Genomic DNA, 17,033 nt, shown 5'->3' with positions numbered 1-17,033 from the left:
GCAATGAAAATTAATAGTATATAATTAACGCACGTACAACGTCACGCGCAAACGTCAAAATGTCAATGTTTATTTCAGGTCACGCAACATAACACCACAAATAGCGGCTATAATTTACATTAAAAAAAATCGTATTCATGTATATTGCCTTCTATATTCTTTATATTACATAAAAAACAATTCCACATATATTTTATGTTTAATTACGACCTTTCAATGGTGATTTGAAATTAAAAATAACGTACAGTATTGATGCGACCGCATTCGTTCGAATTTGTTCGCACGAAGAACATAACAGCGTAAACGTCGGCCATAATTCAAACGCTTAAATTGCATCGCAAATTCGGCAACAGCTCTGGCGCGCTTCCCAGTTCAATTACGAAATTGGCACGAGGGGAATAAAGTTTGAAAAAATCGGCACCACTACTATGAAAGAGAACACCAAATATAAGGGCTAATCGAATTGTGAAAAATTCAACGTATGATATTTTGCTGGGTATTAAATTTTTAATGAGTTTGAGCCGTTCGAAATTCATACAACGTTCGGAAGGGTCCATAACGGATTCTATCGATAATCGGGTAATACTTGTTAAATATACATGAGCTTGGGTCAACGTGTGAGCTAATTGCTAAATAAACACTAAGCAATAATTGTAGTTTAATTATAATTTTATTCACTTTATATACGTTTTAAATTCAATGGAAAAGGAAAGCTAATTAACAATTTTACAACAGATAAAATTAATATCAATATTATATTTTGACGCAACGTAGATTAAATATATTTATAAATATGACCATTTAGGGTAGCGTGTGTTCTCGCAAAAAGGGGAGTAGGAGGCATTGGGGGAAGAAGAGTGGGCAATAAGAAAATGCAGAAAAGACGGTGCCAGATATATTCGCTTTGCATTGCGTGATTCATAGATAACAATTAGTTTCAAAAAACATTATTGATCATCTGCATCGTACATTAGAATACGCAATTGATACAGTAAAATCAGAAGTCATGCACTCAATAGTAGGTTGTTTAGATAGTTTTGCATTGAAAACGACGAAAGCTTTAATCGCTTGCTTGTTAAAGGGGTTTATATTTTAATCGATTTTAATATATTTTGATGATTCAATATAAGAAAAAGAGATTATTTAGCATATTTGTGCATCAAATTTACAGCTGCATTTTATCAAATTGCAGGCAATAAAAGATATGTTTGTGAAAAAGCTAGTTTTGTACAATGCGAAGATATTTGTCTTTAATTAAGTCTTTCCTCATTAGTTATATTTGAAGTCACTCTATATCGATTTGAATATATTCTTTCCATTGGATTTTAGATATAATCAGAGCCGAAGAATCAGACTTAGAATTACAAGATTAATTAATCGAAGAGCTAAAATTTAAAAAAGATTATTAGTAGTTGGTTGTGCAAAAGCTTTCTCCTGAACAAATGGGGCAAAAATATTTTAAAGCAAAGCGAGAGAACACGAAACTTAATATATATATATATATATATATATATATATATATATATATATATATATATATATATATATATATATATATATATATATATATATATATATATATATATATATATATATATATATATATATATATATATATATATATATAACTCATTTTTGACAAAATGACAGTTGACGCACTCTTGTTTTGCGGCTTTTATTTATCATAGATAACAATCTTAGCTTGTCAACAAGATAATTGGCGTTTATACAATTGTCACTCAGAGGAAAGTTTCTAGTATTTTGCATAATGATTTGAAGTTATTATAAGCTACTTGAATACAAAAAAATTACCAATTCGACGAAGACAATTTGTTATATCGTATTCTTATTCTTATATAATTTGTGTATAATATGTAAAATATATTACTTTTTCTTCTACAGTATCCGTCCAATTCCTAGGAGCACCAGTCTTTGCAGTTCTTGGTCCTTCAGATTTACTGCGCCTCTCTCCACGGCTAACCATATATTTTGTGCGTTCCATAGACTAGTTGAAATCACAAGTAATATATAATATTTATTCTTAACAATATTCTAAAAAATAAAATATTTTTTACAATATTTACCCTAGCTCTGTCTAATGTTTGCGAAGCTCCGAAATCTATTCCGGTGCTGTTAGTTCCTGAAGGAAGACCTGCAGCAGGAGCGTCGAAAATTTCGTTGGTCTTGTAGGCAAGTCCGGGATATTTTTTACGACGAGGCATCGCCGGTTCGATACTAGGAGCTGAATAAAAAAATATATATTAGGCAATTACAATAAGATTAGAATGAACAATTAATGTGTATAAGCGTTCTTAGCTGAAAGACCTTGGAGAGAAAGGAAGAGGGCAAAACGCAATTTATGCGAACTTTCGCACAAATCGGCGACGAACAAAGAACGTTTTGTTGTTTTTTCTTTTTGTTATTTTCATTCAGTACAATGCTCTGAAAGTTTGAAGCGAACGAACCAACAATGGAAAAATGTGGAATAAAATGAACATAAAATGTAGGGGATGTATGGATTTTTTTAATAATGGTTTTTTTATGTAGTGTTGTGTGTTACATACAATATTTTTGTGTAAACAGCATGCATTTACATATATTTATTAATGGAAGATGACGGTATTCTTATTTAAATACAGGTATACTATAGTTAGAAAGCCACTAGTGTAAATTATAGTAAAATATTGTATTGCACAGGGTGTAAGCTAGCTTGCCCATTAAGGGGCATGAAATAAAACTCTTGGGTTAAAACAGAGGCAAAGGTAATTTATTAGAACTTGGTATAAAATATAAAAAAAACAAAGAAAAATATTTTATTTTCAAAATAATAATTTATTGTTCGATTTTTTTTAAATTTACTTAGACTAGACAAGTGTAGTTATTTATAGCTTAATTAATGAATTTAGTTTATTTAAAAAAAAATGATAGATAGATTTGTTATATTATGTTTATACAAATATCGCTTACTTTATTTTCTTGTTAAATTTAAGATATACTATATTACATCTTTCTTCGTTTTTTCATTACTTTACTAATTTAGGTGAATGCTTCACTCTTGTTGCTGTTACTCGAGAATGATATAATTGCCCATCCGTCTCTCGATCAATACAAACACCAGTTGCGAGAGGAACAGAAGAATATATAATATATTATTATTATATATTTTTATTTGTATATAAACACTTATTTTAGAGGTAAAATTTATGAAAAGGTAAGTAAATACATTAAAGCCGTCTATCAAAAGTTACCTATAATAAAATGATACGCCTCATATAACGTTTTATATCATATTGGAAAAATGTCGCTCATACAAACTCAATAAATAACCTTTGTGTCACTTCTTACATAAAAAAACACTTATTTATTCATACATCTAATCGAGCAAGACTATTCACGATATATTAGCAAGCGGTTGCTCTGCGCATGATCATTGCGACCAATGAATCTTGCCGATGCAGCGTTTTTATACAAAATTCTCTTAGATTTAAAAAAAATATTAAACATATAGGTTAAAACCGGATTTGGAAAAATAGTTTCGAATTCAATATTGATATATAATATACATTTATGTATTAAATTTATTTATATATAGAAATCTCTTTGTAACGAATACATAAATAACGAAATTCTCAGTAAAACGAATCTTTAATTTGTCCCTGAAAAACTTTCATACAGAATGATTTCTTTGTAAGGAAGATTGATCTCAGTATAACGAAATATTTTGATACGAATTTGAGAATGACTTATCTCTAGTAAAGAAATAGTATTGGTATGTATTCCATGCATGGTTATTATCAAAACATCAGTTTTCCTTACTCAGTGTTCAGTGCAATCTGGCGTTAACATACTCCCCCATAGTTAGTCCTAGTCTTAGTCTAACGTGTATCTCAAATGTATGTATTTTTTTGTATTTACCATTGAAACTTGGTTACGATTATGTATTTTTTTAGAGTAGAACAGTAATCCATATGTTATTTTATTAATGAGCGTTTGAAAATGTGAGTATCGCAAGTTAATAAGTGGTACTTCTAATGTAAGAATGTGTTTATGTGCTTACACGATATTAGAAATTTCTAGTAAAATCTAATATGTAGTGACTGATCATATTTTTTATTATAATTATCATTAAATTATAGATACTTAAAAAGCGAAAAACACAATGATAAATTTTTGCTTTAAAAATATTTAAGACTGTTCCATTCTTTAGTTTTGTGGAAAAAATAATAGTTTGACAATGAAGCGTTGATGTTAGAACAATTGTATATTAAAACGAGTTAATTAAAAGGTATATAATAAATCAATAATATAATTAACTCTATTTTCAACCATTTACTTGTATGAATAATATTTTTCACCCATAATTAACGTAAAAAAAGAAACAACGTTTTGATTAAACCCTCAATCCTGGTTTAATTTGTCAACAAAACAATTTGCATACTTTTTAAACTGAATCACAGTAAAAAGATCAATATTTTTTTATTTGAAAATTTCGCAAAATTTAATTTAAACTTTTGTTAATTAGAAAAGCAGTAAAACCAGAGGCATTCGAGCTGGTTAAAAAGTGTTTTAATGGTGAGAGAACTAATAAATAAATAAATATTTCTGTCATTCAAATTGAAAAAATGACGCTTATGTTTTATTTTTTTTTTAATTTTATATTTTAATTTAATTGCTGAACAACAGAGAGTAATTTAATGAATATTAAATGACAATACTGTGGCGATTCATATATAACACGAGTCAAAAGATACGGCACGCGCGCGTCTATAGTTCCGAGCGGTGCCCGCAGATCTAGCAACTATCGAGGAGTACGTCTGCATTCTTACGATCCCTTTTAATGTGCAGGGTGGTGATATGGCTTACTCGCAGGGCGGCACAGAGCGGCACAACCGAACTAGACACTCGATTTCGCTACTCTTTGACACTCAGACTACTACTTCGCTATAATGACTTCAAGAAAAACCAACCAACATAACCGAAGATATGTATGTCTTAATATCACACTTTTTAAAAACTATTCTTAGCAAAAAGGACAACTTAATACGCTTCCGGGAAAAAAATACTATATAAAATATTTGTATCTTGCTATAAAATAAAACGATTAATTGATTGTTTAACCTTGAAACGTATGTTCTTTATGACGATTTACAAATTATTCATGTTTTTCTATCGTTTGAGCATCTTTTATTAGTCTTGATAATAATTTATAGCAACAAAGATGAATACAAAAATAAGTAAATGTGTATTATAATCGATAAGCTGTCTTCATGTACCTGTCAATTATATATTATACTAACAATTTCCAAGAATTTGGGAAGGCTTGGAACGTTCTGACTAAAATAATGGATATTTAATCGACGCTATATTTATCCATCTACTTTAGTAAAGAAAGTATAGTAATTGTAATATAATACCTCTCTGGGGGTTGGTTTGCGACGGCAACGGAGCCCGCCTGACGACGGCGGGCTGCGGCGGGGGCGCAGCCGCATTCTGTGGGGCTACGGTGGCGGATTCTCCCTGGGGCCCTCCCTGAGTCGCTTGCTGTGCCCCGCTGCCGCCCCGGTACTCGTGCCATCTGTACGTGCTACGATATTCCGAATGTAACTGCGAACAAACAATGAAGTAACATTAATTATAGGTTAAATTAACATTTAGTGGTACATGTTTTCAAGTGGTGAAAAAAAATCAATATCTAAATAGTCTTATAGCAATAAGCTATAGTAAATTAGTTGTTAATCGTTATTTTATTATAAAGTATAGACACCCCTTTAGTGTTGTCACTTAAGCTTGTAAATCTGAGTGAGCAATCAGAATTATAATTATAATCTGCACTTTGTGCTTAAATATTTTTTTATTTGTTAGTGGTACGGCTTATTATTTTAATAAATTATTAATATAAATAGCTTAAGATGTATAAATAAAATATGTGACATAATTGGAGAAGAATTAGCGTTACAACGAGTTAAGTATATTAATGATTTTTTGAGTCAAAGATAAAAAAAAATGAACAGTTGTAGATGTTTTATTGTTTTAGATTTATGACTTTCTTTTAATATTTTTTTTTGAAACAGGATTTTGTGTAGGCAATGTTATTGTACTAAATATGTAGACAAGCTTGGAAGTAAATAGGGGTGAAACTGCGTATCTTTACATGAAAATATTTATAAGGGGGATTTGGATAATAAAATGTAAATAGCCAGCTTTAGGATATGTTCAACATTGGCTTGATTAGCATTTAAAGGCAGTTAGAAACGTCACACGATATAATGGCGCATAAATTTAGCGACTGCAAGGTCAGAACCGCTGCAGCAGAAGCTTTGACCCCAGCGGGGGCGGTGAACCCTTGCACTGTGACCTGTAGAATTAATGATACGGATACTGATACGGGAAATGAGAATTTTCCGGGTTTTTCTTAAAAGGTAGTTTCGTATCTCTTATTCAATACAGTAGCTTAAAACATTTTATAACTCTTTAATAGATGATCTTTTTTTTATTAAGAAATCTGTTTTATATAACATGAACCAATAAAAAAAATTCGCTTCACGGCTTAGTAAATCGCATTATTTCACTTTGATAAGAAAACGATGAACAATCACTAGATACTAAGATACTAGAATCGAACAATATTTGATCAATAATGTTTACCTTTTAATATCTTATGATTTATAATAGTTGTTATCTTTAAAAAATATATTTTATGTGCAATAAAATGGAATCACAAATTTTCGATCGAGTGACTCATTATAAAAATATGTATTTAATACATGTTTTTGCATGGATAAACATAAATAAAAATATTCTTATTAATATGATTTTAATATACTAAGTATTATTATTAATATGATAAGAAAATATTTTTTATATTTAGTTTAAATTTTACTTTAATTGTTATGTGTCTACACTTATCCTATAGCTAAAATAAATAGCCAAACTAATTGATTTATACAATTAATAAATATAAATTGAATTTTTCATTATTAATTAGTTTCCCAAATATCGGTCATATTCGTCTAATACTAATATTTTTTATACTTATATGATATTCTTTATGAGAAGCTCGAGCTTTTAATTGAGTGAGATTAGAAAAATCAAACATGTAATGATCGATAGAAATTATAATTATATAATACTCACTAGTTCTGATCTCTCAGGTATGAATTTAAAATATATATGGGATTTGAACCTAAGTCTTTTAGGTAATAGTCACCGACATATACCAAATAAAAAAAATAAAAGCAATTGTCTAATGTGTGGTTCTCATTTATCTTTTCTCGCTAATATTTGATATAGCCTATGAAGAATAAACAACATCATTAGCATGTGGAATATTAGAAATACAAGACCACGTTGGACTAATCTATATTTGAAACTATCCATTTTACAATTATGTATGTATATAAAGTGACATTAATAGTTCGGATTAATATACAATTGTATCATCATACCAATAACAAAGTACCAAAAATTTTATTTTTTATTTTTTTTTCAACATTACAGCTATTTGAAAATCGATATTATTTCATATTATGCGCAGTGCGAGACGCCATAAAATAAGCACAAAAGTAACTTGAGGCGCATGACCTCATTATCTGTGTTTATACTCTTCTCTTCTAAAATAATGATTATATTACTATGCGCAAACAATATATAATAATATACATTTTGCCTTTTATATAAATGTATAAAAAAGGAAATTCGCGTGGGATGCTCTGAAGTGAGTCATGAGTGAAATTATATTTTGTATATCAATAAAAATATGCAGAAATAAAATATATATACATATTGAAAACAGCTACAAAATAGTTCAAATACTTAGTCTTAACAATTAAATATTAAAGTGAGCAAAAATAAAATTGAAATCCCAAAAAGTTAAACGTCCGGTATTTACACCCACTCGCTAGCTGCGGTACCTCACGACAGTGAAGGACCGACAGCTAGTATTATATTATATTTATACCTAATAATGTTTTTCCTTTATTATTTATTATGTTTAATCTATTTATAAGATGTCACAATAGAAGTCATATTAAGGTGATTAATATAATTTTAAATTTCTTTTTTATACTGTAGTAAAAATATGGTATAACTCAAACGCGAAAAATAAAATTGTACAAATGTCAAGTTGCTTTAATGTTGTTTAAATGCTGTCCTAATGTTTTTCACTATTGCTCTTTAGTTGTTGGATGCCCTATAGAAGGTTATGATTTTATAGGTCTACTTAGATTCTAAGCTATTAGTAATAATTTAGCGACAGAATTCATTATTTATTAATATAAATAGTGAAATGCAATTGTATGTTTGATAAATTGCTCCTAACCGTGTAATTGTTGTTTGTGAATGGTTCTAAAGTTTTCTTTTGTTCAGAAATGTCAGTTTTGCTCACGATTCGTATGTATTTTAAGTGCAGAATGCCATTAAATATCACGCAGAACGAGATGAGCTGTTTATTCTGGGATGTTTCTAATATGTTATACAAAAGAAACAAAATAATAGTTAATTAAAAACATAATTTAATTTTATGTTGAGATTACATCTATATATAATACTATTAGGTACAGCAATATTGTTGTATTTTATGAAAATAGTGTGTAGCGTTAATGAGATTTACCTTAAATAAAGTATATTATATTACTACTCATAAAAGCCTTGAAACGAATTTAACAACGTGATAAAAAAAATGGCTGCCAACCGCATCATCCGTGTGCATATTGAAGATGGTGCTCTTTTGACAGTTTTTCTGATTGCGACGCAGTGAGGGGTTATATACGGAGTTTTCTGTTTCGAGCATGTCAAAATGTCGCAGTAAAACGACGCCGCTTTGTCGCACCACGTATTCGGTTGACATGCCATTTGCTGTGTGTAATAAACTTGCCAAAACCAATACAAGAAAGAGACTTAATACTATTTTACGTAATATATTTTTTTATAATTGTATCATATATATCTGTAGAACAATATTTTTACCATACAAATGCGATATTTCGATTCGTATGAACATGGTGATTTTCTTGATGCCCACTACTTTCAGATCTTTAAATCTTACATTTGGCGCAATGCTAAAAAATATTAAAAAAAAACAACTAAACTGACAATATTTGGTAATTTTGTTAAATATAAATAGCAATATTGAATTAAAAATAAAATAAAATAAAATTTAAGTATACGTTATTATATATTAAGACAATTTTGAATAATGTCAGCCGGTGAGCTTAAAAATGTCGCCTGTGTGAATAATAAATAGGGAGCTGAAAAGTTCGCTTGCGTAAATTTGTAAAGTAAGTAAAACTTTTGCTTTGACTTAATAATAAATAAACATTTAAATTGCATTTTTATTATTGAAAGTAATATTTACTACATATTTAATTTATAATTTTTTAAGATCATAATTAAAGATTTTATTGAGTAAATATGTTTAAAATTAAAAAAAATAATTGGCGATGTATGGAATTTATTAATGAAATTAGTTTTTTGCTATCATAAATAGTTTTTTTCTGGAATGGCAATAGCGCAGTTAATAAAACTGAATGTTATTGGTTCGATTCCCGACGGTCAAATCAAATCAAAACAAGTAATTTTCCCTGTTAATAAAAAGTCAGATCGATAACAAATATACTTACAAAAGTAAGTATGTATAAAGTTTATTTGCTTAATATAATTATTTAGCTATTATTTTATATATTAAAAAAATAATTACAATTGTGTATAAAGAAAGCCAAAACAAAAATACCACTTCCGGCAATGGCCGCAAGAATCAGATTGATTTATGTATTTAAAAATGTAGAAATAATATTCTTATTTTTTTAGTTAATTAACATTTTAACTGATAGTGTTTTAGGGTCTTTTGTTAATAAATAAATGGCACTGATTTTTTTTGGAGATTGTGCCAAGGGAACCCCTAAAATATATATCCTATACACAAATTTATTGTAAGTGTTATATGTTTTCATAATTTTTCAACATTTTATATTTATATATGATTTTTTTATTATTTAAAAAAAATATATCATACAGAATATATCAAAAGTCACTTCACCATTTAATTATGATCTTCAAGATTGGGAGATAAATAAATAACAATCAACTGGAGAATAGACTCAAAATGTAAATCTCTGCTCGCAATTAAGCCAACATTAACGGAAAGCGAGTCATTATTCTTAACGGTAAAAATATTCACTGCGAAAAATAAAAACAGTCTCAAAACACTAATTTGGCCTTGCAAAAATAATATATTTTTATAATTAATAAGATATTTACCAAATTGATTAAATACTATTTCAAAATGGTTGTCTAATACATACATATATAAGTTGTCTAAAGGGCCTTACCAAGGAAATAATTAGTGACAGCAAACAATTTACTAGAAAATCTAATACAAATATTCTAATATCGAATATTTTCTACTGTTCAATATTTAAATATTTTTTCAACTAGTCGTAAATTAAACGTTTATATTTTGAAATTCTTACTTTCTAAATACACTAAAACCCGACCTACTTAAAAAACTTCAATAACTTTGGAGCGCTGTAGAACTGAAATTTTGATGGACCATTTTCAAAGCATTCAGTATTTTATTGTCATAAATATTCACTAGTTAAGTAAATATAAAAAAAAACATTCAAGTATTTTTATTGAGTTTCGCTTAAACTTGTTTAGTCTACTTGAGTCTTTAAGTATTTTAATATAAAACACACGTGAGCAATTATTTATATCAAAAAGGGTCAATACATTTTGTAAGCTCTGGAAAATTTGTATTAAACGCAATGGATACTTCTTATAAATACAGTGAAATCTCTTTGTAACGAATACCCAAATAACGAAATTCCCAGTATAACGAATTAATAATTTGTCCCCGAAAAACTTTCATACAAAATATTTTCATTGTAACGAAGACTGATCTCAGTATAACGAAATATTTTGATCTGAATTTAAGAATGACGTTACAACTTGACACAATATTTCTCCGAATTTGGTTCGTCCTTGATTTGGGGTGTGCTGGATGTTTTTACAAGCGACATTCAAAGTGTTTCACCGACCCTCAAACTTTTTTTTATAAAACATTTTTTTAACAAATTTTATTGTGTTCATTACAGTATCTTTAAAAATAGACAAAAAGGATTTGTCGGAGGTTATTTTGATGCTGTAGTAACATGGTAATTAAAAATAAAATATATCATCCTCCTTACATTCAATAAAACGAATTTTCGCTATACTGAGATTTCACTGTAAAAAAGCTCACCTAACTGGTAAATATCAATAAAAACATCTAATCTAATATCTAACAAATACATAGCTACAAAAAAATGCAAAGGGAGCAAAAACTAAAAAAAAGTTGAGCGTTCCGTATACGCACACTCCTTAGCTGTGGTACCTCGCATCAGTAAGTAACATTACAATTATAATATTATATTTAGGTATATTTTTATAATTTAATTATTTGAATCAAATATTTTATCATCGGTTCTCAATCTATGTTATACGAATTTATTTAAACAATTGTAATTGATATGTAATACATAGTTAAAAAGGCAAATAAATTAATATTAAAAATTCTCACTAGTTCGGATATTATGATTATTATCCATTTATTTAAAAATACCGTTTTTTTTTCTATTTATAATTATGATTAAAATAATATTTAAATCAAAGCTAATTTAGATCTTATGGGTTGATTTAGTATTAAAGAAAAAAATGAATTTTAAAAATAATATTCCTAGTAAAATCATATAAAAAATTCGTCAATGTTATCTAGTAAAATAAATATTTGGCAATGTCAGGGAAATCCAGGGAAATAATATTACGCAATATTAAAAATCGTGTCGCGGGCCTCATGTTGGTAAGTCCAGGTTTAGATGATGTAACGTATTGAATTTACGCTCGTTAACTTGTAACGGCAGACCCGCAAACATTTTATTTTATGGGGTTCTGAAACATCACGTTTATGAAGATAATATATGATGAATAGATGAAGTCATTAGCATAATATATCGTACTTTTGCAAATCTCGTGTTCCTTTATGTAGAAAACTAAGTGAAATATATGCATTGATAAATATGTATATACTATATATATAAAATAACAAATTTGTTTAATCTGTATATTACATCTTCTTTCTATAGATAGATTTATAGCTACAGCAAAGTTTTTTCCAAGCTCCACTTTATAAGTGCTATCATAGTTTAAAAAAGCTCAAACGTATCGGATATAGTTCGCATATGTAAATTTTCCCAGCAATACGGCTGCGTTGTGCTATCCGCCATTGGCGATGGTATGTTAGTTGTGGAAAGTTGATTCTCACGTGTTAGTATTTATTCGAAAGAGTAATGATAGAATCCCCACACCATGGCCGTGCCGCAGTGCGGGACTCGGCCAAACCGTGAACCTTGCCAAGAAAACCCTACTTAGGTGCTTACTAAGAAAGTAAGAAAAACAAAAAACTAAGAGGAATTTTTAAGGGGGCAGCTGCGACTGTGTCTTACCTACGTTTCGCTTAATGCTCGAAGTCCACAGACATAAGAAAAAGGCGAGCAAAAACAATCCTTTGTAAGTATAGTTTATAGGGCGTAATATTAAAATACTTAGGACTTAGGGGATCGTTTATTTCTGAAGAATATAGTTGGAGTTTGGTATGTTACTACGTTTTATACCAATAAAAACTATCTCAAGTAATATCCACTGAATCGATTATGGTAATATTGTATCTTGTAAAAACACATAGAATGTTATTATAAGATCTACTTTATATATATTTTATATTATGCATGTATATCAACATAGAGCAGTATTAAAGGGGTTAGTAGATGAACTTCAAAACATCATATCTTTTTTTCTCTAGACAGTATCATCCGGGACATATAATTAAACATCTTTATTATATAAATGAACACTTCAGATTTTTTTTTAAATAATTTTTATAAAATAAATAATTTAAAGTGTGTATATTAGGACGAAATAGTGTAGTCTGTAACGTCTCAGACTAGTAACTCTGAGGTTGCGGGTTCGAATTTTATTTATAAAAAATGTGCTATTATTAAAAAACTGGCCGCAGCTACAGTTATATATATTGATTAAAAATTGTATAGCACATAATAATTTATAATTAATTTCATTATGTCTGATTGACTTACTCAGTTGGTACAGATATGCCCGTTGTAACGCACTGAGCTTACGCCTGTCAGGTTACAACGGAATATTTAATAATAAAAAATATGTTACAGTGTATGTATATTACTAATGAAAATATATTTATTCTAACATTTCAATCAAATCATATCGGAATATATTTTCAACGGTTGATATACATTTCTACTAGTATAAATATAATTTATCTGACTTCAAATTGTCATTTGATAGACGTGAAACTTGTAAAAAAAAGTGACGTAATTAGCGATTTTTAACTGACAGTTGTTAGATTCTGTATGTCGTCAAAAAAATCTCGTTTCAAAAAATAGTTGTAGAACGGCCGTGCAATGAACAAATACAGTTTCACTGATAACCAGTGAAATTATAAATAAATTGTTTGATATGTATTAACCGGCCTTGTTAGTGAAATTATATTTATACTAGTAAAATAATTTTAATAAAAAACAGTTATGAAACATTCAATTGCTGTTTAAAGCTAATCCTGACCCAAGAAAATTAATCTAATTTAATTTAATAAAATAAAATTTCAAAAACCAATTGTAATGAAAAATAAAATCATTTTGGTTTGGGTTTGAACAGAAAATGAACGTTTCGCAACTGTCAAATTATATTTAATAGATATTTTAGAGCCGCAAATAATTACAGATGCGCCTATGATATGATTTAACTGAAGCGGATAATGAAATTATTTTTATACTAGTGAAAATACAACTCACCAAAAATGGGCCTATTCAGTTTGAAATGAAAATCATATATTTATGTATTTATAAATACAAATAAAAACCGCTTTATGTCAATTATAATGTAGCAATATTTATACGGTATTTTTTTTTTGTGTATGCAGAATACAAAATATTCAGTAGATACCGAAAATTAAAATAAATAAGTAAACGCAAAATATTTGCATAAGTTCTAAAAAGATTTAAATACATAAAATATTGATTCTTAAAAAAATAAAAATTAAGTATTGGTTAGGTGTAGTGCAGTATATTTTATGAAAAAAATTGAGAATTATTTGGCCGTGCAGTATGCAATCTTTCGATGCATACCATTTTATTTAATTTATAAGTAACACTTATTCAAAATCAATCATAATGCTAAAAGCCATCACAATTAAATGCTTAATTAACTTTTTAATTTGTGATGTTTTTCTATAGCGCGCGTGCCGAATGTATATTTGAGCGGAACAGAGCGCATTTTGGCAACATGGGAGCTTAACAAAAATTCGGCATCAATAAAGAATCGGCGGAATATACGGAATAACAGACTTTAAAATTATAGCTCTACTTGATATTTAATAGACTGTTTCCACCCTAAATTGTCGTATTGCCCGAAATAGTCTACTTCAATTAGAATTTCAAAGAATTTGCATAAAATCCGGAATTACATGAACAAAACCGAAGGGTCGATGCATAATACGATGGAATGCTATCTTCGCGGATGGGTATGAATAATTTCCAAAAACAGAGTTATATCATTTTTACGAATTAACTTTGTCAATTTTACCGATTTTTAATTATCATATTCAGATACAAAAAATCTGTTTCCACGCAAAACCATCGTATTAGCCAAACTATTGAAAATCGAATAGGGCGTTGGACTGGATTTTTAATGGCATGCAAGCCTACGTTCAGAACACTCGTAGCAAGTGTTATACGCCAAAGCAACTAAATCTCAAGAATTCAACCCGATCCTTAAGACGACTATCAATCAAACTACGTGATGTAATACTTTTACGAAAACGAGCACGTATTATGGCTCAAATTGTACGGCTGATTTTAAAATATCTTATTTTTAATTAAAAATTCTTGAAATAATTTATTTTTATTTTTTAATTATATACTAACATGCGCAGTGTTAGGTACTGTACAAAAATAGTAAAATAATATAATTCGATTATGAAACCGGAATAAGTTTTAAAGAAAAATATATTTTTAAGCCTGGTTCTCTACTGATACGCAAATAATAAAACTCAATTTTATCAGGAATATATTTTAAATAATAGCTTCAACAGCACAGAATAATACTTTGGTATGATAAAAATTAGACTTTTCGATTTTTATGATCATGAAAATAAAGTAATGCGAAATTCAAAAATGTTTGGTTATTATTATCATGAATATACTAAAACAAACATATTTTTATTTTTACTTTTATTTTTATTTTTACTATTTTAATTTAATTAAATTATCTGAATTACATATTATTAATTACAAAATAGGAATATTAATATTTTAAAATTCCTACTTTATAGTTATGTAACATTTTTTTATTAATAGAGATGCTATGTTTCATAGATTAGTATGTATAGATAAAGTGGCAAAATTAAAAAATAGAATGCAATTATCTACGTTAAAAATAAAATCATTAGATGAGTATACATATAGAAAAAGTAAAGAAGACAATTTATATGTACGATAGGTAAATGTATACACGTGAATGGGTCAATATCCTGCTCGTGTTTATTCGTGCGAATTCGGTTGGAATAGCTATATTTAGAAGACATACTAATTGTTTAGCACCAAAAAGCATTTTAATTGGATTATATCTCAACCGTACTATTTTGCAGTATACTCTGAATTAGGAATTTTATCAAAGTATAGGTATTATACTCTACGTATGCATATTTTTGGTAATACGTACCAATCGATAGTAATCATACAAATTTCGTGCCAGCGAACTCTTTTGTGGGTCACAAACACATGTAAGACTATTGTTCGTTTTAATATAAGAAGAAAATATAGAGTAATAAATCACTTTAACGGGGTTAAATTTCGTTGACAGAAGTAGCTGTCTGAAGCAAGAGGAGTTATGGCGTATATGAAGGGCTAATCCTTTTAGTTCAATCTAAAGTGAAATAAAATCCCAAGTAAAATTAGTTACGGAGGTCTAGACTCGGAAGGTCGAAAAAGCGGCACAGCCTTGATCCAAATTCGCTAATTCAATTTGCTTATCTTGTGGGGAAAATTTGGAGATAGCGTATTTACTAATTCTCTCAATTGTTAGAAACGTGACGCTATTTATTTTAGATATAAGATACATATGTTTTATTGTCTTATGAACGTGCGAGTTATTCTCGAGAAAAGGCTTTACGTCATAACGTTAACATAATAAATAAAATCGTATATATATCTCATGTTACAATTTTCTGCGTAAGAAGAAAAATGGGTATACAAGATAAGATGGGGCTATTTTTTTTTGAGTATAGCTCAATTTCAGATGTTACATCACTCTTTCTCATGTTTCAATATATTGTGTGTATTATATAAAAACTACATAATATTTATAATTTTATTTGAAGACTTTTATTAACTTATTTTTAAATATTATTTTCCCATAGGAAACTGTCATATAAGAAACATCCAGATCTGCATTATTTTTTATATTATATATAATAACATTTATTTCCATATAATATGCACTAATTGATTTTATAAAATACAACAATATAATACTTACGCGCTGTTTTTATAATAACAATATTTGAGCGATTCATAAAAAATAGGAATTTATATTTAATTGCTATTTGAATTAAATTACATTTTTCATGGGTAATAAATAATAAAAAAACTTCGTTGCTAAATTATGTATAATAAGTAATTATATTGATAATGGCGTCTCAAATTAGTCATTATACAATTAATTTACTGGAAATAATATACATAACTTAATTAACTGCTAGAATTATAATTTAATCAGTAATGGATTTTTTCGCAGTTGTAATTTAACAGTTAATCATGTTAATGATTAGAATCCAACTATTTTTTAATTTCCATGGAGTCTGGAAGATTATAATTCTGATTATGTTTTTTTAATTACACGTGTGGCTATCATCCAGCTAGATATAAATATATCATTGGAATCGACGTAATAACCATGAGAGAAAGACTTGT

At 28.2% G+C, this 17,033-nt stretch overlaps 1 protein-coding gene across 18 annotated transcripts in view; it reads right to left on the bottom strand.

The window, feature by feature from the left end:
• The window catches only part of LOC148232680 (uncharacterized), a 59,484-nt gene that overhangs the window by 29,049 nt on the left and 13,402 nt on the right, over positions 1–17,033 (bottom strand). For 14 of the 18 annotated variants that reach the window (XM_088190295.1, XM_088190304.1, XM_088190310.1 and 11 more), the window contains 3 exons: positions 5,415–5,604; positions 2,076–2,242; positions 1,889–2,005 (listed from right to left, as the gene is read on the bottom strand). In XM_088190295.1, coding sequence (XP_088046421.1) covers positions 1,889–2,005; positions 2,076–2,242; positions 5,415–5,604 — 474 coding nt within the window. The remainder of the gene's footprint in view (positions 1–1,888; positions 2,006–2,075; positions 2,243–5,414; positions 5,605–17,033) is intronic. The other 4 variants (XM_088190311.1, XM_088190309.1, XM_088190298.1 and 1 more) reach the window with 1 other exon arrangement.

The sequence above is a fragment of the Plectrocnemia conspersa genome, unplaced genomic scaffold (genome assembly GCF_051122295.1).
Source record: "Plectrocnemia conspersa isolate PC_06_02 unplaced genomic scaffold, ASM5112229v1 ptg000008l, whole genome shotgun sequence".
NCBI lineage: Eukaryota > Metazoa > Arthropoda > Insecta > Trichoptera > Polycentropodidae > Plectrocnemia > Plectrocnemia conspersa.
Note: the sequence above shows the minus strand (reverse complement) of the source record. Positions and strands in the feature narration are given on the sequence as shown.